This window comes from Heterodontus francisci, chromosome 1 (assembly GCF_036365525.1).
Source record: "Heterodontus francisci isolate sHetFra1 chromosome 1, sHetFra1.hap1, whole genome shotgun sequence".
In the NCBI taxonomy this organism is placed as follows: Eukaryota; Metazoa; Chordata; class Chondrichthyes; order Heterodontiformes; family Heterodontidae; genus Heterodontus; species Heterodontus francisci.
Window position 1 is genome coordinate 74,223,670 of NC_090371.1, and position 25,995 is coordinate 74,249,664.

Consider the following 25,995-nt stretch of genomic DNA (forward strand, 5'->3'; position numbering starts at 1 on the left):
GTGGCAACTGCTCTTTCAAAGAGCCAGCACAGGTATGATGGGCCAAATGGCCTTCTTCTGTGCTGTAAGTTTCTCTGATTCTATGAAATGATTTTTGTGAGGTTAGGAGGAGCGAGGAGCATTAGCTCCTCCTGGATCCAAAAAAATCAACTCTCACATTTTTCATTCTCCACTGCCCTCCCCCAAGATCACCTTCCCCCTCCCCACCACCCCCCACTTCCCAACCCCCGCCTTAACTTAGTTGGACTGACTGGGTTCCAGAGAGGAGCTGCCGGATTTCCCACCCCATCCAATCAGCAGGCTGTTCCAAAAATGCAAACAGCTCGCCGACAGAATGCTAATGAGGCCCAAACCATGAATATGGTTCTGGCCTTAGACCATTTCCAATAGATTGTCATGCACCACCCTCCTACCCACCCAGTGGAAGCAACTGCGTGAAATTCAATCTCATAGTTCTGGGATCTTCCACACGGTTACTTTCCAAAGAACTAAAATCATGGAAAACAGATCTCCCAGCACAATGGGCTGACTTGCAGGCCTTCCTCATGCCCACCCGCCCCCAAAGTGAAATAATGGCCTCATTCTGTACTACCTAACCCACTGTAAGGACAGCGCACACTTGGACACAATATAGATACTGTAGAATGAGGCTGCACTTCACCATAGTTGGCAGGTCTGGTCCAATCCCTAACTGTTCCCTATCTAATTGTCATCAAAAAGAGGTGTTATCTTGCCATCTTTCCATTCAATTAGTATATCTCCATGTCTTAAAGATGGGGAGCGGGAAGCATCATGTTCGAGTTTCAATCCTGTTGTCAAGGATGCTTTTTCATCTGCAGACTCAGCAGCAATTCCAGCACGTAACTTTTTCTTTTTACTATTGAAAGAAGTCAAGAGATACGGGCTTAAAAGTATTATTGATAAATATGGTTTGTGTTCATTAAAGTTTCACCACTTAAAATCTACAATTAAACTAATTAAAATGACGTTAAAAACAGATTACCCTGTTCCTAATATTTAAAATTTCAACTAATTATATAACAAATTCTGTTTATAACAATGGGAAATAAACTACTAGTCTTCATCAAAACTGTAGGTTGGCACCTCAGGAGAAAGAAAATAAGAACATAAGAAATAGTAGCAGGAGATCATAGGGTCCCTTGGCCTTGCTCCGCCATTCATACGATCATGACTAATCTTCTGCCTCAACTCCACTTTCCCGCCTGCTCCCCATATCCCTTGATTCCCAGAGAGACCAAAAATCTATTTATCTCAGCCTTAAATAAACTCAATAATGGAGCATCCACAACCCTCTGGGTTAGACAATTCCAAAAATTCAAAACCCTCTGTGTGAAGAAATTTCTCCTCATCTCAGTTCTAAATGATCAGCTACTTATACTGAGACTGAATCCCCATGTTCTAGATTCCCCAGCCAAGGGAAGCAAAAGCCCCTTCCAAATCCTCTATGTTTCAATGAGATCACCTTTCATTCTTCTAAACACCAGAGAGTATAGATCCAATTTACGCAGCATCTCATCATGGGACAACCTTCTCATCCCAGTGACCAATCTAGTGAACCTTCACTGTACTGCCTTCAGTACAAGTATATCCTTCCATAAATATGGAGATCAAAACGCCAGGCATGTTGGCCATCATTGCAAGAGGACTGGAGCACAATAAGAAAGTCTTGCTACAATTGTACAGGGCTTTGGTGAGACCACACCTGGGGTACTGCGCACAGTTTTGGTCTCCATATTTAAGGAATGATGTACCTGCACTGCAGGCGGTACACCAAAGGTTCACTTGATTGGTTCCTGGGATGAGAGGGTTGTCCTATGATGAGAAGCTGAGTAAATTGGGCCTATACTCTTTAGAACATAGAACATACAGCACAGAACAGGCCCTTCGGCCCACAATGTTGTGCCGATCCTTTGTCCTCTGTCAAGGACAATTTAATCTATACCCCATCATTCTCCTTTATCCATATACCTATCCAAAAGCCTTTTGAAAGTCCCTAAAGTTTCTGACTCAACAACTTCCCCGGGCAAGGCATTCCATGCCTCGACCACTCTCTGGGTAAAGAACCTTCCCCTGACATCCCCCTTATATCTCCCACCCTTCACCTTAAATTTATGACCCCTTGTAACGCTTTGCTCCACCCGGGGAAAAAGTTTCTGACTGTCTACCCTATCTATTCCCCTGATCATCTTATAAACCTCTATCATGTCACCCCTCATCCTTCTCCGTTCTAATGAGAAGAGGCCTAGAATGTTCAGCCTTTCCTCGTAAGACTTATTCTCCATTCCAGGCAACATCCTGGTAAATCTCCTCTGCACCCTCTCCAAGGCTTCCACATCCTTCCTAAAATGAGGCGACCAGAACTGCACACAGTACTCCAAATGAGGCCTTACCAAGGTCCTGTACAGCTGCATCATCACCTCACGGCTCTTAAATTCAATCCCTCTGCTAATGAACGCTAACACCCCATATGCCTTCTTCACAGCCCTATCCACTTGAGTTGCAACTTTCAATGATCTATGCACATAGACCCCAAGGTCTCTCTGCTCCTCCACATGCCCAAGAACCCTACCGTTAACCCAGTATTTTGCATTCATGTTTGTCCTTCCAAAATGGACGACCTCACACTTTTCAGGGTTAAACTCCATCTGCCACTTTTCAGCCCAGCACTGCAACCTATCCAAGTCCCTTTGCAGACGACAATAGCCCTCCTCGGTATCCACAACTCCACCAACCTTTGTATCATCTGCAAATTTACTGACCCACCCTTCGACTTCCTCATCCAAGTCGTTAATAAAAATCACAAACAGGAGAGGACCCAGAACTGATCCCTGCGGCACGCCACTGGTAACTGGGCTCCAGGCTGAGTATTTACCATCTAAGACCACTCTCTGCCTTCTATCAGTTAGCCAATTCTTAATCCAACTGGCCACATTCCCCACTATCCCATGCCTCCTGACTTTCTCCATAAGTCTACCATGGGGGACCTTATCAAATGCCTTACTAAAATCCATGTACACCACATCCACTGGTTTACCCTCATCCACTTGCTTGGTCACCTGCTCAAAGAATTCAATCAGGCTTGTGAGGCAAGACCTACCCCTCACAAAACCGTGCTGACTGTCCCGAATCAAGCAGTGTCTTTCCAGATGCTCAGAAATCCTATCCCTCAGCACCTTTTCCATCGACTTGCCTACCACCGAAGTAAGACTAACTGGCCTGTAATTCCCAGGGTTGTTCCTATTCCCTTTCTTGAACAGGGGCACAACATCTTTGGAGTTTAGAAGAATGAAAGGTGATCTCATTGAAACATACAAGATTCTGTTGGGGCTTGACAGATTAAACACTGAGAGGTTGTTTCCCTAGGCTGGGGAATCTAGAACATGGGACACAGTCTCGGGGTAAGGAGGCGATCATTAAGCACTGAGACGAGGAGAAACATCTTCACTCAAATGGTTATGAATCTTTGAAATTCTGTGAATGTTCCATCGTTGACTATATTTAAGGCTGAGAGAAACAGATTTTTGGTCTGTCAGGGAATCAAGGGATATGGGGAGTGGGCAGGAAAGGGTAGTTGAGGCAGAAGATCAGCCATGATTGTACTTAATGGCGGAGCAGACTCAAGGGGCCTTATAGTCTACTCCTGCTTCTATTTCTTATGTTCTGATGAATTCCTACTTGCATCAAATTCCCAAATTTAGCACTCAGTTTATGGAGCACTCTGTTCCCCGATCACTCTGTGCTTCACACTCCTTGATCTTCTTTCAGCCCTTAGCTTGATCTGCCATTGGCTGATCTACATCTCAACTCTATTTCGCACCTTAGCTCCATATCCATTGATACTGTTACCGAAGAGTAATCTATTGATCTTAGTCTTGAAAGCTCCAATTGATCCAGTATCCACAGCCTTTGGGTAGAGTGTTTCAGATTTCTACTACTCGCTGTGTGAAAAAGTGCTTCCTGCTTTCCCGCCTAACTGGCCTAGCTCTAATTTTAAGATTATGTCCCCCTGTTCTTGATTTCGCCATCAGAGGAAATAGTTTTCTGCATCTAACATGATGATTCCTTCTAATATTTTAAACATCTCGATTAGATCACCCCTCAATCTCTTACACCCAAGAAAATACAAGCCACATTTATGCAATCTGTCCTCATAATTTAACCCTCTAAGCACCTGTATCATTCTAGTGAATCTGTGCTGCGCCTCTCTACAGTTTCTAGTTTCTCACCATTTAAAAATACTCAGATTTATCTTTCTGAAGTCCAAAATGGATGACCTCAAACTTACCCACATTAAACTCCATCTGCCATAGTTTTGTCCATTCATTTAATCTGTCTGGATGTTTGGAAGGTGGCAAATGTTGTTCCCTTGTTCAAGAAAGGGAATAGGGATAACCCTGGGAATTATAGACAAGTCAGTCTTACGTCGGTGGTGGGCAAATTATTGGAGAGGATTTATGATTATTTGGAAAAGCATGGTTTGATTAGAGACAGTCAGCATGGCTTTGTGAGTGGCAGGTCATGCCTCACAAGCCTTATTGAATTCTCTGAAGATGTGACAAAACACATTGATGAAGGAAGTGCAGCAGATGTGGTGTATATGGATTTTAGCAAGGCGTTTGATAAGGTTCCCCATGGTAGGCTCATTCAGAAAGTGAGGCGGCATGGGATACAGGGAAATTTGGCTGTCTGGATACAGAATTGGCTGGCCCATAGAAGACAGAGGGTGGTAGTAGATGGAAAGTATTCAGCCTGGAGCACGAAGGTTGCTGGAGTTGTGGATAGTGTGGAAGGCTGTTGTAGGTTGCAACGGGACATTGACAGGATGCAGAGCTGGGCTGAGAAGTGGCAGATGGAGTTCAACCTGGAAAAGTATGAAGTGATTCATTTTGGAAGGTCGAATTTGAATGCAGAATACAGGCTTAAAGACAGGATTCTTGGTAGTGTGGAGGAACAGAGGGATCTTGGGGTCCATGTCCATAGGTCGCTCAAAGTTGCCACCCAAGTTGATAGGGTTGTTAAGAAGGCGTATGGTGTGTTGGCTTTCATTAACAGGGGGATTGAGTTTAAGAGCCGCGAGGTTATGCTGCAGCTCTATAAGGCCCTGGTTCGACCACACTTGGAATATTGTGTTCAGTTCTGGTCGCCTCATTCTTGGAAGGATGTGGAAGCTTTAGAGAGGGTGCAGAGGAGATTTACCAGGAGGCTGCCTGGATTGGAGGGCATGTCCTACGAAGAAAGATTGAGGGAGCTAGGGCTTTTCTCATTGGAGCGAAGAAGGATGAGAGGTGACTTGATAGAGGGGTATAAGATGATGAGAGGCATAGATAGAGTGGATAGCCAGAGACTTTTTCCCAGGGTGGAAAGGGCTATCACCAGGGGGCATAATTTTAAGGTGATTGGAGGAAGGTTTGGGGGAGATGTCAGAGGTAGGTTCTTTACACAGAGAGTGGTGGGTGCGTGGAATGCGCTGCCAGTGGTGGTAGTAGAAGCAGATACATTAGGGACATTTAAGCGACTCTTGGATAGGTACATGGATGATAGTAGAATGAAGGGTAGGTAGTTAGTTTGATCTTAGAGTAGGTTAAAGGTTCAGCACAACATCGTGGGCCGAAGGGCCGGTACTGTGCTGTACTGTTCTATGTTCTGTCTATGTCCCGTTACAATGTCTTGGTTTCCATCTGGTGTACTTATTGTCCCTCCTAATTTAGTGTAATCCGTGAACTTGTTTTTTTACAACTCTCTAATCCCTTGTTCAAGTCATTAATAAATATGGTGAAAATTTGAGGATCCAGAACAGATCCCTGGAGAAGACCATTTGACACATTCTGCCAAACTGAGTACATATTCTTTAAACCACTCTCCTTAAAATCACCCTTCTGAGGCATAGAATATAAGAGCAGGGTGGTTATGATGGAGCTGTACAAAATGCTTTTTAGGCCACAGCTGGAACACTGTGTGCAGTTCTGGTCACCACACTATAGGAAGGATGTGATTGCACTGGAGAGGATGCAGAGGAGATTCCCCAGGATGTTGCCTGGGCTGGAGCATTTCAGCTATGACGAGAAACTGGATAGGCTAGGGTTGTTTTCCTTAGAGCAGACAAGGCTGAGGGGGGACCTGATTGAAGTATACAAAATTATGAGGGGCATTAATAGGATAGGTCGGAAGAAATTTTTTCCCTTAGTGGAGGGGTCAATAACTACGGTGAATAGATTTAAGGCAAGGGGCAGGAGGTTTAGAGGGGATTTGAGGAAATATTTTTCACCGAGAGGGTGGTTGGAATCTGGAACACATTGCCTGAAGAGATGGTAGAGGCAGGAACTCTCACAACATTTAAGAAGTATTTAGATGAGCACTTGAAACGCCATAGCATACAAGGCTACGGGCCAAGTGCTGGAAAATGGGATTTGAATAGATAGGTGCTTGATGGCTGGCAGACGCGATGGGCCGAAGGGCCTATTTCTGTGCTGTATAATTCTATGGCTCTATGACTTTTACTCCCAACCAATTCCCAACAAAAAACCTAGGCTGACACACCGGTGCAGTAATGTGTGAATGCGGCATTGTTGGAAGTACCGCTTTTCAGATGAGATGTTAAACCTATCTGCTCTCTCAGGTGGATGTAAAAGATTCCATGACACTATTTCAAAGTAGTGCCGGGGAGTTAACCCCAGTGTTCTGGCCAATATTTGTCCCTGAAGTATTAACGTCACGAAAAAATCATTATCATTATCAAAGTGCTGTGCGTGGGATCTTGCTGTGCATAAATTGGCTGCCTTGTTTCCTACATTACAACAGTGACTACATTTTAAAATTGAATCAATGACTGTAAATCACTTTGGGACGTCCTAAGGTCATGAAAGGTAAAAGTCTTTATTTTTCAAACTGTCAAAATGCTACCTCCAATTCCAGGCACTGTCATTTTTGCCAACAATATTTTGTGTGGAACCTTACTGAATTCCATATGCATAATATCCACAGATGCTCTCTTAACTGCCATATTATTGACCTCCTCAAAAAATTCAATTAGATTAGTCAAACATGACTAACCATCAGCATAGCCATGTTGGCTCTCTCTGAACAGTTCATATTTGCTTTTGCTCTATTCTTAATGACAGACTGTAATGGCTTTCCCACAACTGACATTAAATTGGAAGTTCTACAGTTCCCTGATTTTTCTTTCCCACCGTTCATAAATAATGGAGTGATATTAGCAATTTTCAAGTCAAGCAGCACAATCCCAAATCAAGAGAGCTATGAAAGATTATAAATTACACTTAGAACCATAGAAAAATTACAGCACAGAAGGAGACTATTCAGCCTGTTGTGTCCGTGCCAGCCGATAAACTAGCCGACCAATCTAATTCCACCTTGCAGCACCTGGTCCATAGTCTTGCAGGTTACAGCACTTCAGGTGCATGTCCAGGTATGTTTTAAAGGAATTGAGGGTTTCTGCCACCACCACCGCTCCTGGCAGTGGATTCCAGTCACTCACCACCCTCTAGGTGAAAAAGTTTTTCCTCGTGTCCCCTCTAATCCTTCTACCAATCACCTTAAATCTGTGCCCCCTGGTACTTGACCTCTGCGCTAGGGGAAACAGGTCCATCCTGTCTACTCTATCTAGGCCCTTCATAACTTTGTACACCTCCATTAAGTCACCCCTCAGCCTCCTCTGTTCTAAGGAAAAGAATCTGAGCCTATCCAATCTTCGTCACAGCTGCAACTTTCAAGCCCTGGCAACATTCTTGTAAATCTCCTCTGTACTCTCTCCAGAGCAGTTATGTCCTTCCTGTAATGTGGTGACCAGAACTGTATGCAATACTCCAATTGTGGCTGAACCAGCATTTTATACAGTTCCAGCATTACATCCCTGCTTTTGTATTCTATACCTCGGCCAATAACAGAAAGCATTCCATATGCCTTCTTCACCACTTTATCTAACTGTCCTGCCACCTTCAGGGACCTGTGGACATGGACTCCAAGGTCTCTCACTTCTTCTACCCCTCTCAATATCCTCCCGTTTAGTGTGTATTTCCTCGCTTTATTTGCCCTCCCCAAGTACATTACCTCACACTTCTCCGGATTGAATTCCATTTGCCACTTTTCCACCCACTCAACCAAACCATTGATAACATTCTGGAGTCTACAGCTATCCTCTTCACTATCAACTACATGGCCAATTTTTGTGTCTTCTGTAATTTCCTTACCTACTTCTTTTAATAACCTGCGGTGGAAAAAAAATGGTTCTGGGAATTTGTCTATCTCGTGTCAAATAATTTTATCCAATACCATTTTTTCTTACTAATATTTAACACAATAAGCTTCTCACCTTGATTTATTTGTAGTTTCCCTTCCGTCACTGGTATTTTAACCTCTTCCTCTATTCTGATACCTCGGCAGGATTTTCCCGGCACCGGGGTGGCGGGCTGGGGGGTGGGGGATGGCGAGGAAGATATTGGGATGGCTCCCCGACACAGTCCCACCATTGCCCACTGATTGGAGGTGGGCAGCCAATTTATATAATTAAAGATTAGATTTTCCTGGTCTGTTGGCGTTTTGCCAGCTGCGGATCGTCCAGCGGTGGGGGGACGGGGGTGGGGGGGGGGGGGGGCGCGCATTGGAGCTGGAGGCTGCGTGCTTCAAAGAGGGGGCTGCAGGCAGGGAAGGTCATCTGCGTAGCCCCATTGGGCCATCTGCAGTGACCTGCCTTCTTGGGCCTCCCTGGTTTTAAATATTTTACTTCTCTCTCTGAGGGGGCCTCCAGGCTGAGGTGCCCTCTGGATCCCTCGACCTGCCTCCGCAGCGCCCATCTCTGTTTGGGCCTGCTGCTTCTACATCCCGGCCGCCATCCTTAATTGGATGGCGAGCCCAGAGGCAGCCAATTATGAGGCCACCTCCATTAAAATTTCTGAGCTGATCCCATTTGCAGTAAGTGTATGTTCGGGACCTCCATTTGGTCCCAACATCAGAGTCCCGAAGCCTGCAGCAAAACCTTGCCCACTGTATTTGTTTAATAAATCTGCCATTGCTTTGTTTTCTATTACCATATCACCTATGTCTGTCTTTAATGAACCCACATCTGTCAGCCACTCTCTTACTCTTAATATATTTATAAAAACTTATGCTATTAGCCTTTATAGTACATGCAAGCTTTTTTGTATTTCTTTTTTGCAGTTCTTTATATTTTCCTTGTGTCCTTTTGTTGTGTTCTATGTTTCTCCCAGTCCTCTGGATTACCACCTTTATTGGAAATTGTATATAACTTCCTTCAGCTTTATATCGTGTTTTACTTCATTATGTACATCCATCCAGGCAGTCAGACCGGGTCTTGGTTTAATATTTCATCTGAAAGAAAGCATTGCACTGAAGTGTCAGCCTAAATCAGGGTCGCCAACCTTTTCTTTAGTGAGAGCTGCTTCTGATGTTTACTGACAATGCCAACACTAGGTGGCGCACTACTTGCGCATGCGCAATTGCCTGAAAGATCACTGCGATATCTCAGGCAGCTGCCAGTATTAAAGATGGGACTGCTCAATTTGGCACAAAAGGCTAACAAACCCCTTCCCCATAGCTGCTTCTCTCTGCCCCCCACTCCAGCCTGCTTGCTGCCCCCCTCGCCAGTTACTGCTTGCTCCTTCACCCCACTCGCTGCTCATTCCCCTGCTCCTCCCCACTCGAATGCACCTTCGCCGCTTGCCATCCCCGCTCGCTGTTCGCTCTCCCCCATCGCCGCTCACTGCTCCCTCACCGTTCATCACTGGACCCCTGCTCGCCATTCGCCAATTGCTTCCCCACTTGCTGGGAGCTCCCTCGCTGCTCGAACACCCCCTCTGCTGCTCACCGCACCTGCTTGCCGTTCACTCCCCCCCACTTGCCGCTCCATCACCATTTGCCGCTGGACACCCCGCTCCCTTGGTGTTCGCCGCTTGAGCCCCTTGCTTGCCACTCCCTCACTGCTGGGGCCCCGCTCACCATTCCCTCACTGCTGAGTTTCCCACTCACCACTGCCTCACCGCTCGGCCCCCGCTCACCATTCCCTCGCTGCTCAGTTTCCCACTCACACTCCCTCACTGCTGAGCTTCCCGCTCACCTCTCCCTCACTGCTCAGTTTCCCGCGCACCATTCCCTCACTACTGAGCTTCCCGCTCGCCTCTCCCTCACTGCTCAGTTTCCCCCTCACCGCTCGGCCCCCACTCTCCTCTCCCTCACTGCTGGGCTCCCTACTCGCCACTCCCTCACTACTGAGCTTCCTGCTCATCGCTCCCTCACTGCTGAGTTTCCCACTCACTGCTCCCTCACTGCTTGGCCCCTGCTCTCCTCTCCCTTACTGCTCTAACCCCACTTGCTGCTCCCACACTGCTGGGCCCCCCGTTTGCCACTCCCTCACCGCTCTGCCCCCGCTTGCCGCTCCCTCACCACTCGGCCCTCACTCATCGTTCCCAAGCCATTCAGATGGGCTCCCTGCTCACCTCCCCCTCACTGCTGGACCCCTCCCCAACCCCCGCCCCCCTGGCCACTCTCCCGGTGTTTGCTGCTGGGCCCTCTCTCGCCACTCGTTCTACCCGTTGTGATGTCTGTACGTGGTGATGTCAGGATGCGCATGCTCAGATTAATGCTGACAGGATGACATGGGCAGTTGGACTGTGTTGTCAGGAGCTTTATGCAAGCTACTCAAAGGCCGACATGAGCTACCAGTAGCTTGCAATCAATGTGTTGGCGACGCCTGGCCTAAATCATGTGCTCAAGTCGGTAGTGGGATTTGAGGCCAGAACCTTCTGACTCAGAAGTGAGGTGGTTCTAACTGAGCTACTGTGTACTATAAAGGCCATAACTTGTGGTGGGACAACCAAAAATATTTTGCTGTTTTTTAAAGATACTGTTTGATTTTAAATTATGGTCTCTTTTTTTTTTATCTGTCTCTCCTGCGTTCCTGTTGCTATTTCGATCTCTGTTTCTGCTCTTCTGTTTTTGATTCCGTCTCTCTTCTCTTGTACTTTTTTTCTTTTTGATTCTCTTTGTCTTTTTCTTCTTTTTTGGTAGGATGTGGTGGGTGGTATGGCATTTCTTTTCTTTTGGGCCTCCTTATCTCGAGAGACAATGGATACGCGCCTGGAGGTGGTCAGTGGTTTGTGAAGCAGCGCCTGGAGTGGCTATAAAGGCCAATTCTGGAGTGACAGGCTCTTCCACAGGTGCTACAGAGAAATTTGTTTGTTGGGGCTGTTGCACAGTTGGCTCTCCCCTTGCGCCTCTGTCTTTTTTCCTGCCAACTACTAAGTCTCTTCGACTCGCCACAATTTAGCCCTGTCTTTATGGCTGCCCGCCAGCTCTGGCGAATGCTGGCAACTGACTCCCACGACTTGTGATCAATGTCACACGATTTCATGTCGCGTTTGCAGACGTCTTTATAACGGAGACATGGACGGCCGGTGGGTCTGATACCAGTGGCGAGCTCGCTGTACAATGTGTCTTTGGGGATCCTGCCATCTTCCATGCGGCTCACATGGCCAAGCCATCTCAAGCGCCGCTGACTCAGTAGTGTGTATAAGCTGGGGGTGTTGGCCGCTTCAAGGACTTCTGTGTTGGAGATATAGTCCTGCCACCTGATGCCAAGTATTCTCCGAAGGCAGCGAAGATGGAATGAATTGAGACGTCGCTCTTGGCTGGCATACGTTGTCCAGGCCTCGCTGCCGTAGAGCAAGGTACTGAGGACACAGGCCTGATACACTCGGACTTTTGTGTTCCGTGGCATTATATGGTGGGTAAAAGAAGCCACCAACAGCTAAAGGCTGCAGTTGGGATTAGCTGTTGGAGAAAATTGGGTTCTCAGTAGCTCTGTTACTTTCCCCTCCTCAGTAACTCATGCTTCCCTCTGTTCCTTCACTCCTATCATTTACCCTACCCCTTCATCTTCCCAATACCACAACCCTTCCTATCACTCCCAATAAATGCTGACCTTGCCAGCGATGCCCACATCCCACAAACAAATTTTTTAAAATACATTAACTAACCCTTTGAACTATCTTTTTTTAAAATTCATTCACGGGATGTGGGCGTCGCTGGCCAGGCCAGCATTTATTGCCCATCCCTAATTGCCCTTGAGAAGGTGGTGGTGAGCTGCCTTCTTGAACCGCTGCAGTCCATGTGGGGTAGGTATACCCACAGTGCTGTTAGGAAGGGAGTTCCAGGATTTTGACCCAGCGACAGTGAAGGAACGGCGATATAGTTCCAAGTCAGGATGGTGTGTGACTTTGAGGGGCACTTGCAGGTGGTGGTGTTCCCATGTATTTGCTGCCCTTGTCCTTCTAGTTGGTAGAGGTCGCGGGTTTGGAAGGTGCTGTCGAAGGAGCCTTGGTGCATTGCTGCAGTGCATCTTGTAGATGGTACACACTGCTGCCACTGTGCGTCGGTGGTGGAGGGAGTGAATGTTTGTAGATGGGGTGCCAATCAAGCGGGCTGCTTTGTCCTGGATGGTGTCGAGCTTCTTGAGTGTTGTTGGAGCTGCACCCATCCAGGCAAGTGGAGAGTATTCCATCACACTCCTGACTTGTGCCTTGTAGATTGTGGACAGGCTTTGGGGAGTCAGAAGGTGAGTTAGTCGCCTCAGGATTCCTAGCCTCTGACCTGCTTTTGTAGCCACGGTATTTATATGGCTACTCCAGTTCAGTTTTCGGTCAATGGTAGCCCCTAGGATGTTGATAGTGAGGGATTCAGCGATGGTAATGCCGTTGAATGTCAAGGGGAGATGGTTAGATTCTCTTTTGCTGGAGATGGTCATTGTCTGGCACTTGTGTGGCGCGAATGTTACTTGCCACTTATCAGCCCAAGCCTGGATATTGTCCAGGTCTTGCTGCATTTCTACACGGACTGCTTCAGTATCTGAGGAGTTGTGAATGGTGCTGAACATTGTGCAATCATCAGCGAACATCCCCACTTCTGACCTTATGATTGAAGGAAGGTCATTGATGAAGCAGCTGAAGATGGTTGGGCCTAGGACACTACCCTGAGGTACTCCTGCAGTGATGTCCTGGAGCTCAGATGATTGACCTCCAACAACCACAACCATCTTCCTTTGTGCTAGGTATGACTCCAGCCAGTGGAGGCTTTTCCCCCTGATTCCCATTGACCTCAGTTTTGCTAGGGCTCCTTGATGCCATACTTGGTCATATGCTGCCTTGATGTCAAGGGCAGTCACTCTCACCTCACCTCTTGAGTTCAGCTCTTTTGTCCATGTTTGAACCAAGGCTATAATGAGGTCAGGAGCTGAGTGGCCCTGGCGGAACCCAAACTGAGCATCACTGAGCAGGTTGTTGCTAAGCAAGTGCTGCTTGATGATACTGTTGATGACACCTTCCATCACTTTACTGATGATGGAGAGTAGGCTGATGGGGCGGTAGTTGGCCGGGTTGGATTTGTCCTTTTTGTGTACAGGACATACCTGGGCAATTTTCCACATTGCAGGGTAGATGCCAGTGTTCTAGCTGTACTGGAACAGCTTGGCTAGGGGCGCGGCAAGTTCTGGAGCACAGGTTCTTCAGTACTATTGCCGGAATATTGTCAGGGCCCATAGCTTTTGCAGTATCCAGTGCCTTCAGTCGTTTCTTGATATCACGTGGAGTGAATCGAATTGGCTGAAGTTTGGCATCTGTGATGCTGGGGCTTCAGGAGGAGGCCGAGATGGATCATCAACTCGGCACTTCTGGCTGAAGATTATCTGCTCAATCCCTGCATCCTCACTCTCCCTTGTTTCACTGTCATTCATCTCACCTTAATGCTTTATCCAATCATCCCCTCCACTCCCACTTGCTGCAGCCAAAAGCAGGTCGTGGGAGCCCAAAGGCCTCCTCACTCTCAACCAGGTACCATACTCCCCCATCTACCTCCCTTCTTATCCGTTTGCCACAAAGAGACTTTGTTTGCTATCAAAATTCAACAATGCTTTTACAAGAAGAAATCAAATTAAAATGAGGAAAGAAAATGCCTAACTGCCTGTTCCAAGTTTTGGGTCTATCCTGGATATATTTCTGGGTACAGCGCTGCTGGTCATTCCTTTCTGAGCATCTTATGTTTAGGGCTGTGCCCATGCTGCCCAATGTCTAATTATGTGATATCATCTTGGGGTCTAACAATTGGACTACCTTGTGAGCGAAACTGGATATTGCATCTTTCATGGCTGGTCCCACTATGTGTCTCCCATCTCCTTTATGTTTCAGCATCAGTGGCAGTCAGGCAAGGAAGTCACTTCAGCTTCCCCGCACAGTCTTTGGATTAACATTAAAGTCAGGTCCTGATGAGGTCATCAGAGCCTGATCTGCATATTTAAAGAAGGACCCTGCTACCTACAGCTGGAGCATAGCTACTGACCATAACTCGACGGGACCCGAGGACACGTGTCGGGATCGGCTCGGGTCAGGTCATTCCTTTAGGTCCGGCACTTGGGCTTGGGTCAGGTCGGGTTGGACGCAGTGGCAGTGCTGCCTTTTGGTCAGGGAGGGAAAGGCAAGTAAGAGTAAGTGTCATTAATTTCCGGCAGTCGAATCGGGTTGGGTTGGGTCGGGCGCTGAAAAAAACCAAAGGACTCAGGCTCGGGTCGGGTTCGGGTTAGATGTGGTTGGGTCGGGCTCAGGTCGGGTTGCAATTGTATACCCGAGCAGGCCTTTACCTCCAGCTCCAAACAGCAGGTTAAAATTGCAACCCACGGAACGTAGCAGGATGGGGTGGGTGGAGGGGAGAGGTCAGCACAGCCATTTTAGCTGCCTAACCAACCAGTTTCTGATGGTCGGGCAGGATTAAAATCAACCCTAGAATCTTCCTGGTCCATGTTGTTCAGTATCAAACACTCACATTTAAGCAAAAATGATTTTTTAAAGAACAAAAATAGAAAAAAAGTAAAAGTTAAGATAATTATATTTACCAAAAATGTATCATCATAAACCAGGTGTTATATACGAAAATTAATCTAAAATGATTTTCCAGCTACACAGCAATCAGTGGTGAAAGAATGATATGTAGGGCAAACCCTGTATTTTCAGATTCTTTAAATTCCTTTCATTTAATTTTGACTTAAAAAGTATTATTAACTATGATTTCTGTGGAGTTTCTCAACATCTACCAGTGGCAGATCTTTGATTTTGTTTGTTAGCTTCACAAGAGGACAGAGTGTTTTATATTGGGTCAGTTGTAAAGTACTCAAGGAGAATATATATATAGGAGTAAACAATGCTACAGGATGTGAAAAATGCCTACAGAGTCACATGTTCTCCCCACACGGCTTGGCAGACTGCTAACTGAGCCACTTCTTTGCTTCCTCCATCTATTCTATTCTATTTGTGGAGATCAGAGTTTTATTCTGTACCACTGGAAGATTTCCAGTCCTCAGTTTGGGTGATTGGAATAGAAATGAATTGCTCCTTTATGCAAAATGCATTACATGCTAAATCTGTCCTGTAGCATTAGAATGTGCTTTCAGATTAGGAATGCTGTACAAGTGTTAGTGCTGGAAGATGGAAGGTTTCCAGTAATTCTATAAATCCATGGTCCTGGTGCAGGTCTTATGGGGGTGGGGGGGGGAGGGGTATCAGAAATTTGAGTGTGTATTCCCATGATTTTCTACCCAAAGGAAACAGAAAATTCATGGGGGACACAGCTTGTATTCCTGATATGCATTCCCAGCAGAAAAAGTCTATTCGTGGATCAGAAAATCATACATTTACAACTCTTATATTAGTTTAATACAGGTGTACAAGATTATGACAGATTTAGATAAATCAAAGAAAAACTGTTCTCATTAACTAATGGTACAAGGACTCGGGGACACAGATTGTAGGCTTTGGGCAGGAGATGCAGGAGGAATATGAGGAAGAGCTTTTTTACATTGCAGGTGGTAATGACCTGGAATTCACCACCCATAGGGTGGTAGAAGCAGAGACAATCAATGACTTCAAAAAGAAATTGGATGGGCACTTGAAGGAAATAGGGCTCTGGGGATCATGCAAGGGAGTGGATGGTTCTGTGGAGAACCAGCTTGGGCTCAATGGGCCGAATGACCTCCCTCTGTGCCATAAATGGCTCTACGGGGGGAATTTTATCCTGACGGTGGGGTCTCGACGTCTGGAAAAAATTCCTGCATCACCTCTTCTCCAGAAGGCCTGCCAAATCTAATGCCAATCAGGCACTTAAGTGGGCTGTGGCGGGCCTTCCACAGGATCAAGAACCCCGTCGTTGGAAGTCCCGCCCTTGGAGAGCATCCAGCCAATCAGAGGCTGGCAGCTGCAGCACCACCACAGAGGCAGTGGCTGCTGCTGGAGGAGCACCTTTCGGAGGCCGAGCACCATCGTTGGAACCAGGCCTCGGGTAGGTTAGGGCGGGAGGGTCTTGCAGGGTGGAGGGCTCGCAGGGAAGGGGGAGTTGGCAGCAAGGGCAGGATTGCTCTCTGCGGGCACTCCCCTCCCTGATGCAGGGTACCTCATTCAGGCACTAAGTGACTTTAAACGAGGGACCGCCCCCCACACCAGAGCAGGGAAGCAGCCCGTATGGTTTTCCATGCCGTGCTTCCCTTGCGGTGACAGGGCAGCAGGAAGAAGCCTTTCATTTGGAGTTATTTGCCCAATTAAGGGCCTCAATTGGCAGCGGGGCAGGAAGGCTGTTCAGGGACCTTCCTGCCCTGGGCTAAACTTTGCAAAGGTGGGATGGTGGCGGGAACCCCACCCTTCACCCCCGCCACCATCCCATGCGATTTTATGCTTTCCCCCACAGCGGGTTTGGAAGCAGGGAGAGCATAAAATTCTCCCCTATGAGTTTGGATACACATATGGTCAGAAAATCAAGTGCACCAGGAGTATAATTTCAATATGCATTCTTGGTGGGTGAAGCTCACCACCAGGAGATCAAAGTCAAAACGTTACCCCTCTAGGTACCAAATCAGGACCAGGTTTGTGCCATGCTACCCCTTCAACAACCCTCCCCCAACCTCCCCCCTATCACTGCACCATACATTTGAAACTGAATTGAAAATGCCCAAGGTCATTTCACAAGATTTAGTTATTTAGCATTTTCCTCTCACTTGTATTTTTAGAAAGAGTAAAGAATTTGCATTTAAATAGTACCTTTCATGTCCTCAGGACTTTCAAAAGTGCTTCACAGCCAAAGAATTACGTTCGAAGTGGAAAACATTGCAGCCAATTATGTGTACTGCAAAGTCCCAAAGACAGCAATAAAGATGTGACCAGATCTGCTTTTGTGATGTTAGTTGAGAGATAAGTATTGGCCAGAACTTTATTTTCTCACCACTTGATTTCATTGTAATTTCTGATGAACAGAATTATACATTTTAACCTTGTCTTTGTATGTAACTATTGCCGCCCTCAAGTCTAAATCTGGGGACACAATCACTGACCAACGCAAGCAAATGAACGGCTGGGTGGAGCACTACCTAGAACTGTACTCCAGGGAAAATTTTGTCACTGATATTGCCCTCAATGCAGCCCAGTCTCTGCCAGTCATGGTTGAACTGGACGAACAGCCAACAAAATCGGAACTCAGTGATGCCATTGATTCTCTAGCCAGTGGAAAAGCCCCTGGAAAGGACGGCATTACCCCTGAAATAATCAAGAGTGCCAAGCCTGCTATACTCTCAGCGTTCCATGAACTGATTTGCCTGTACTGGGATGAGGGAGCAGTACCACAGGACATGCGCGATGCCAATATCATGACCCTCTATAAGAACAAGGGTGACCCGCGGTGACTGCAACAACTACTATGGAATCTCCCTGCTCAGCATAGTCGGAAAGGTCTTTGCTCGAGTCGTTTTTTAAACAGACTCCAGAAGCTGGCTGAGCGTGTCTACCCTGAGGCACAGTGTGGCTTTCGAACAGAGAGATCCACCATTGACATACTGTTCTCCCTTCACCAGCTACAGGAGAAATGCCGCGAACAACAGATGCCCCTCTACGTTGCTTTCATAGATCTCACCAAAACCTTTGACCTCGTCAGCAGACGTGGTCTCTTCAGACTACTAGCAAAGATTGGATGTCCACCAAAGCTACTAAGTATCATCACCTCATTCCATGACAATATGAAAGTCACAATTCAACATGGTGGTGCCTCATCAGACCCCTTTCCTATCCTGAGTAGCGTGAAACAGGGCTGTGTTCTTGCACCTACACTGTTTGGGATCTTCTTCTCCCTCCTGCTCTCACATGCGTTCAAGTCTTCAGAAGAAGGAATTTTCCTCCACACAAGATCAGATGGCAGGTTGTTCAACCTTGCCCGTCTTAGAGCGAAGACCAAAGTACGGAAGGTCCTCATCAGGGAACTCCTCTTTGCTGACGATGCTGCATTAACATCCCACACAGAAGAGTGTCTGCAGAGACTCATCGACAGGATTGCGGCTGCCTGCAATGAATTTGGCCTAACCATCAGCCTCAAGAAAACGAACATCATTGGACAGGATGTCAGAAATGTTCCATCCATCAATATCAGCGACCAAGCTCTGGAAGTGGTTCAAGAGTTCACCGAAAATAAAGCAAAATACTGCAGATGCTGGAAATCTGAAATAAAAACAAGAAATGCTGGAACCACTCAGCAGGTCTGGCAGCATCTGTGGAAAGAGAAGCAGAGTTAACGTTTCGGGTCAGTGACCCTTCTTCGGAACTGACAAATATTAGAAATGTCACAGGTTATAAGCAAGAGAGGTGGGGGTGGGGCAAGAGATAACAAAGGAGAAGGTGTAGATTGGACAAGGCCACATAGCTGGCCAAAAGGTCACAGAGCAAAGGCAAACAATATGTTAATGATTAACATATTGTTACACATTAACATATTGTTTGCCTTTGCTCCATGACCTTTTGGTCAGCTATGTGGCCTTGTCCAATCTACACCTTCTCCTTTGTTATCTCTTGCCCCACCCCCACCTCACTTGCTTATAACCTGTGACATTTCTAATATTTGTCAGTTCCGAAGAAGTGTCACTGACCTGAAACGTTAACTCTGAACAAAGAACAAAGTACAAAGAACAGTACAGCACAGGAACAGCCATTCGGCCCTCCAAGCCTGCGCCAATCTTGATGCCTGCCGAAACTAACACCTTCTGCACTTCCGGGGCCCATATCCCTCTATTCCCTTCCTATTCATATATTTGTCAAGATGTCTCTTAAACATCGCTATCGTATCTGCTTCCACCACCTCTCCTGGCAGCAAGTTCCAGGCACTCACCACCCTCTGTGTAAAAAACTTGCCTTGCACATTCCCTCTAAACTTTGCCCCTCTCACCTTAAACCTATGTCCCCTAGTAACTGACTTCCACCCTGGGAAAAAGCTTCTGACTATCCACTCTGTCCATGCCGCTCATAACTTTGTAAACCTCCGTCATGTCGCCCCTCCACCTCCGTCGTTACAGTGAAAACAATCCGAGTTTTTCCAACCTCTCCTCATAGCTAATGCCCTCCAGACCAGGCAACATCCTGGTAAACCTCCTCTGTACCCTCTCCAAAGCCTCCACGTCCTTCCGGTAGTGTGGCGACCAGAATTGCACGCAATATTCTAAGTGTGGCCTAACTAAGGTTCTGTACAGCTGCAACATGACTTGCCAATTTTTATACTCTATGCCCCGACCGATGAAGGCAAGCATGCCGTATGCCTTCTTGACTACCTTATCTACCTGCGTTGCCACTTTCAGTGACCTGTGGACCTGTACGCCCAGACCTCTCTGCCTGTCAATACTCCTAAGGGTTTTGCCATTTACTGTATACCTCCCACCTGCATTAGACCTTCCAAAATGCATTACCTCACATTTGTCCGGATTAAACTCCATCTGTCATTTCTCCGCCCAAGTCTCCAACCGATCTATGTCCTGCTGTATCCTCCGACAATCCTCATCATTATCCGCAACTCCACCAACCTTTGTGTCGTCCGCAAACTTACTAATCAGACCAGCTACATTTTCCTCCAAATCATTTATATATACTACAAACAGCAAAGGTCCCTGCGGAACACCACTAGTCACATCCCTCCATTCAGAAAAACACCCATCCACTGTTACCCTCTGTCTTCTGTGACTGAGCCAGTTCTGTATCCATCTTGCCAGCTCACCTCTGATCCCGTGTGACTTCACCTTTTGCACCAGTCTGCCATGCGGGACCTTGTCAAAGGCATTACGGAAGTCCATATAGATAACATCCACCGCCCTTCCCTCATCAATCATCTTCGTCACTTCCTCAAAAAACTCAATCAAATTAGTAAGACACGACCTCCCCTTCACAAAACCATGCTGTCTCTCGCTAATAAGTTCGTTTGTTTCCAAATGGGAGTAAATCCTGTCCCGAAGAATCCTCTCTAATAGTTTCCCTACCACTGACGTGAGGCTCACCGGACTATAATTTCCTGGATTATCCTTACCACCCTTCTTAAACAAAGGAACAACATTGGCTATTCTCCAGTCCTCTGGGACCTCACCTGCAGCCAATGAGGATGCAAAGATTTCTGTCAAGGCCCCAGCAATTTCTTCCCTTGCCTCCCTCAGTATTCTGGGGTAGATCCCATCAGGCCCTGGGGACTTATCTACCTTAATGCTTTGCAAGACACCCAACACCTCCTCTTTTTTGATAATGAGATGACTGAGACTATCTGCACTCCCTTCCCTCGGCTCATCATCCACCAAGTCCTTCTCCTTGGTGAATACTGATGCAAAGTATTCATTTAGCACCTCACCCATTTCCTCTGGCTCCACGCATAGATTCCCATCTCTGTCCTTAAGTGGGCCAACCCTTTCCCTGGTTACCCTCTTGCTCTTTATATATGTATAAAAAGCCTTGGGATTTTCCTTAGTCCTGTTTCTTTCATGACCCCTTTTAGCCCTCCTAACTCCTTGCTTAAGTTCCTTCCTACTGTCTTTATATTCCTCAAGTGCTTCATCTGTTCCTAGCCTTCCAGCCCTTACAAATGCTTCCTTTTTCTTTTTGACTAGCCTCACAATATCCCGTGTTATCCAAGCTTCCCGAAACTTGCCAAACTTGTCTTTCTTCCTCACAGGAACATGCTGGTCCTGGATTCTAATCAGCTGACGTTTGAAAGACTCCCACATGTCAGATGTTGATTTACCCTCAAACAGCCGCCCCCAATCTAAATTCTTCAGTTCCTGCCTAATATTGTTATAATTAGCCTTCCCCCAATTTAGCACCTTCACCCGAGGACTACTCTTATCCTTATCCACAAGTACCTTAAAACTTATGGAATTATGGTCACTGCTTCCGAAATGCTCCCCCACTGAAACTTCAACCACCTGGCCGGGCTCATTCCCCAATACCAGGTCCAGAATGGCCCCATCCCAAGTTGGACTATCTACATACTGTTTCAAGAAGCCCTCCTGGATGCTCCTCACAATTTCTGCCCCATCTAAGCCCCTAGCACTAAGTGAGTCAATCTGTCTACATATCTGCTCCTCTACCTCCCGCTGGCTGTTGGGAGGCCTGTTGTAAACCCCCAACATCGTGACTGAACCCTTCCTGTTCCTGAGCTCCACCCATATTGCCTCGCTGCATGACCTCTCTGAGGTGTCCTCCCACAGTACAGCTGTGATATTCTCCTTAACCAGTAATGCAACTCACCCACCCCTTTTATATCCCCCTCTATCCCGCCTGAAGCTTCTAAATCCTGGAACATTTAGCTGCCAATCCTGCCCTTCCCTCAACCAAGTCTCTGTAATAGCAACAACATCATATTTCCAAGTACTAATCCAAGGTCTAAGTTCATCTGCCTTACCTGTTATAATTCTCGCATTGAAACAAATGCACTGCAGACCACCAGCCCCGCTGTGCTCAGCAACATCTCCCTGCCTGCTCTTCCTCTTAGTCCTACTGGCCTTATTTACTATGTCCTCCTCATTTACTTCACTAGCTGTCCTACTGCTCTGATTCCCACCCCCCTGTCACATTAGTTTAAACCCTCCCGAGTGACGCTAGCAAACCTTGCAGCCAGGATATTAGTGCCCTTCTGCTTCTCTTTCCACAGATGCTGCCAGACCTGCTGAGTGGTTCCAGCATTTCTTGTTTTTATTTCAAGAGTTCACCTACCTCGGTTCAACTACCACCCGTAACCTGTCTCTCAATGCAGAAATCAAAAGCGTATGGGAAAGGTGTCTGCTGCTATGTCCAAACTGGCCAAGGGGGTATGGGAAAATGGTGCACTGACACGGAACACAAAAGTCAGAGTGTATCAAGCCTGTGTCCTCAGTGCTCTACGGCAGCGAGGCCTGGACAACGCATGTCAGCCAAGAGTGACGACTCAACTCATTCCATCTTCTTTGCCTCCGAAGAATCCTTGGCATCAGGTGGCAGGACCGTATCTCCAACGCAGAAGTCCTCAAGGCAGCCAACATCCCCAGCATATACCAGCGGTGCTTGAGATGGCTTGGCCATATGAGCCGCATGGAAGATGGCAGGATCCCCAAAGATGCATTGGACAGTGAGCTCGTCACTGGTATCAGACCCACCAGCCGTCCATGTCTCCGCTTTAAAGACGTCTGCAAACGCAACATGAAGTCCTGTGACAATGACCGCAAGTCGTGGGAGTCAGTTGCCGGTGATCGCCAGAGCTGGCGGACAGCCATAAAGGCGGGGCTAAAGAGTGGCGAGTCAAAGAGATTTAGCAGTTGGCAAGAAAAAAGATAGAAGCGTAAGGAGAGAGCCAACCGTGTAACAGCCCCGACAACCAATTTTATCTGCAGCGCCTGTGGAAGAGTCTGTCACTCTAGAATTGGCCTTTATCGCCACTCCAGGCGCTGCTTCACAAACCACTGACCACTTCTAGGCGCTTACCCACTGTCTCTCCGAGACAAGGAGGCCAAAGAAGATTGGAACTAATTTTGTGAGGTTCTGCTCCAGAGGTAGAACCATTTTACCAGCGAGTATGGTAAGTTGGAAAATTTTATAATCCTGATTTTTCAACCTGTGCCCACCATGAACGAGGCTCTGCACTGCCTTGCAAAATTACCTCCATAGTATGGATCGCATTTACAGCCTGGATGCACACCATTCCTCACCTAATGGTGGCTCCAATACTTGGAGATGGGGAGCTTCAGCAGCAACTGTGTGTTTCTCTGCAATGCAATCATGGTAGGCCCTGAAGATTCAGACTTCAGTGCATGGTCTCATGGCAATCCTCTAGGTAACACCTGCCAACAGCTGCCATGCCCTGCCTTAAAGTTTCCCCACCAGCTAAATAATAGCCATCTGCCTTCAGCATGATGGAGTGGCCTGTGCAGGATTGTCTGTGATATCTAGAACATGAAGGTTGCTGGCTGCCTGATAATTTGTACCTCTCCTTGTTCCAGGACATGACAGTGTGATGTCATCATGCTGAGATTAGCTTATTTAGTAGATACAAAAGCAAAAGACCGCGAATGCTGGAAATCATAAGTAAAAACAGAAAATGCTGCAAGTACTCAGCAGCATCTGTGGAGAGGGAAATAGCATTAATGTTTCAGATTGTTGACCCTTCATCAGAACCCTAGATGCTGTAGACCTGCTGAGTATTTTCAGCATTTTCTGTTTTTATTTCATTTAGTAGACAGCAGTCTTTAATCCATGATTAACAGCTATCTTAATTATCTTAATTTTCAACCAACTATGCTCATTTTAGTTATGCATAGACAAATGATCTATAAATTTAGCCTTTCAACTATGCAACCAATATATTTGTTTTGAGACGTAACTATTTCACAGGACAAATTCAAATTTGGCCATCATTCTGCTTGGTACTGTGGTTGAACAATAATAGTTAGGGATAGACTGTATCACCTTTTTCTGTGGTGCTGGAGTATTGTTTACACAGAGACATTTAACTGGTAGACAAACTAATGACGCATGTTTGATATTTGTCATTAATTCAAGCAACAATTTATGCAAAAGTGCAAAGGATACTCTTCAGTAACAAAGTTCACCATTAATGTTTTCACACTTACTTATTATAAGCGCTATTCAGTGGCAGTATAATCAGTCCTAGCATCAACAATATCGCACCCAGAATCAGCATGGTAACCTTCCAAGTAGTTCCTTAAAGGACAGAGATACGTTATATTAGTAATACCTACAAATTTTAGGAGCACTCTATCTACTGGTTTATAGAAAATAATATCAAATAATTAGCAAGTGCAGAGTGAGACAAGCTCTGAGGAGAGTATCCATTCTGAACTGTCATTAATTTTCAGGGAAACCTATATTATTCATTTCAGATATTACCTCCTTAACACTCGTGTATATGCACAGGTCGGAAAATAAAAGTTCAGAAAAAGATAAATCAAAATTTCTATTGCAATTTTCTATTTAAAGCTCAAATATTAAGTGAGAAGTGCAAAATGTAATGAAGGATATAGATGTCTAAATCATTTACATAAGAATGCACAAAAGTTACAATAGGGAAACAGACCATTTGGCCCAACGAATTGACATAATCAAATAATCCGAATCACATTTACCCATCCTGTTCACAAACCTCTTCAACATCTTTTCGTTCATCCACCTATCCAATCTAACGTCGACATGGGGTTGAATTTTATAGGTCCCCTAGGGATGGGAACAGAGATGGGTGCCCATAAAATTGCATTGGAAGGCAAGGGGCGGGATGGGGAGGGAAGTGCCCATCGCCTTCCTGATCTCTTCCAATTCAGTCCAGCCACTTTAATGGCCACTTAAGGGCCTCTTCCCGCCTACACCTCAATTTAATAAAAGACAGAGCAGTCTGACACTGCGGGGAGATGCCGCCATCTCCTAGCGGGGTTGGGGGCGTGTCCCTTCTTTGTGGGCAATCCAGGGCCTCCGGAGGGCCCACCCCCACCAGCAGCAATTCCTGCTCCACCCTGGAAGACACCTCTCCACCCTCACCTACCACAGCCCCCCAATCCGTTGCCGGGGCCTGTCTAATTGACCCTAGCAATCCTGCCCAGCAATCCCGCCCCCACTCACCTCTCCCAGGGCCTCTTATGGCCTCCTGCAGTACTGGCAGTAGCCACTGTTCCCAGTGGCTACTGCCAGTACTGCAGAGCAGTTGGCCTTCTGAATGGTCACCGGAACAAAATTCAACTGCCTCAACCAACCCTGGAAGTGAATTCCATAGCCTCACAATTCTTTGTAAATATGCTTCTCCTGCCCTGTGTTCTAAGGCTGTTACCTTTAATTCAGTCTTTTCCCTTTTATGACTTGTCCATTTGTTTGTATTCCTCTATGTATATCTCTCTAGCTAAGTTATCTTATTCAGTGGAATTTTGATAATGATCTCTGGCAAATGGAGTGGAAAAGCAAGAAGCAGTGATTGGGAGCAGGAAGTGTAGGTCAGGACATGACTGAGTCAATGGAGAAATGTACGCCGTGGAGTAAAAGGCTACATCTTATCTAACTAGGATCCGATATTTTCCAATTCTTCTGTCTTTAATTGTATCTATAAATTAATTTCATACTGTGTATGCTTTAATTTTGTATCAGTTTCTTTTGTCACTTGGTTTTATATTTTCCTAGTTTTTTGCTGTCTCCCCTGTCCTTCTCTAATTTTTTTCATTATATCTTTTTTTCCTTTTCCCCCCCTCTCATAGACTCATCACCTTTCAGAGTTTCAGAGTTGAGTGGACATACAAAAGCCCTAATCTTAAACCTAGGAAATATGCCAAGCACCACAAGATGACTGGCCTCTGAATTTATGAAACAGAACATCAATAAACTAGAATTATTAACACTTCTGTTCCCAGAATTATATAAAAAGCCATAAATGTGGCATGCTCTTCCAGTGGAGGTGTAGTGTAACAGGTGCTGGTAACCTCTGCTTCTGATCCTAGGAACATCCAGGGTCAAGGGCCATCACTTTGTCAACATGGTAGGGATGGATGCTTGTGCCACTTTGGGCACATATTGGGTGCCTGCAAGGGGTGGGTGGTGTTTTGGGGGCATGGTGGGAAATATGAACCTGAGTGGGCTGCTTGGCAGAGGCCGTTGG

General features: G+C 46.4%; 1 protein-coding gene across 1 annotated transcript in view; it reads right to left on the reverse strand.

The window, feature by feature from the left end:
• Positions 1–236: 236 nt before the first annotated feature.
• The window catches only part of si:dkey-245n4.2 (uncharacterized), a 56,085-nt gene continuing 30,326 nt past the window's right edge, over positions 237–25,995 (reverse strand). The window contains exons 5-6 of the mRNA XM_068051804.1: positions 23,975–24,065; positions 237–877 (exon numbers count right to left, since the gene is read on the reverse strand). Coding sequence (XP_067907905.1) covers positions 703–877; positions 23,975–24,065 — 266 coding nt within the window. The 3' untranslated portion in view covers positions 237–702. The remainder of the gene's footprint in view (positions 878–23,974; positions 24,066–25,995) is intronic.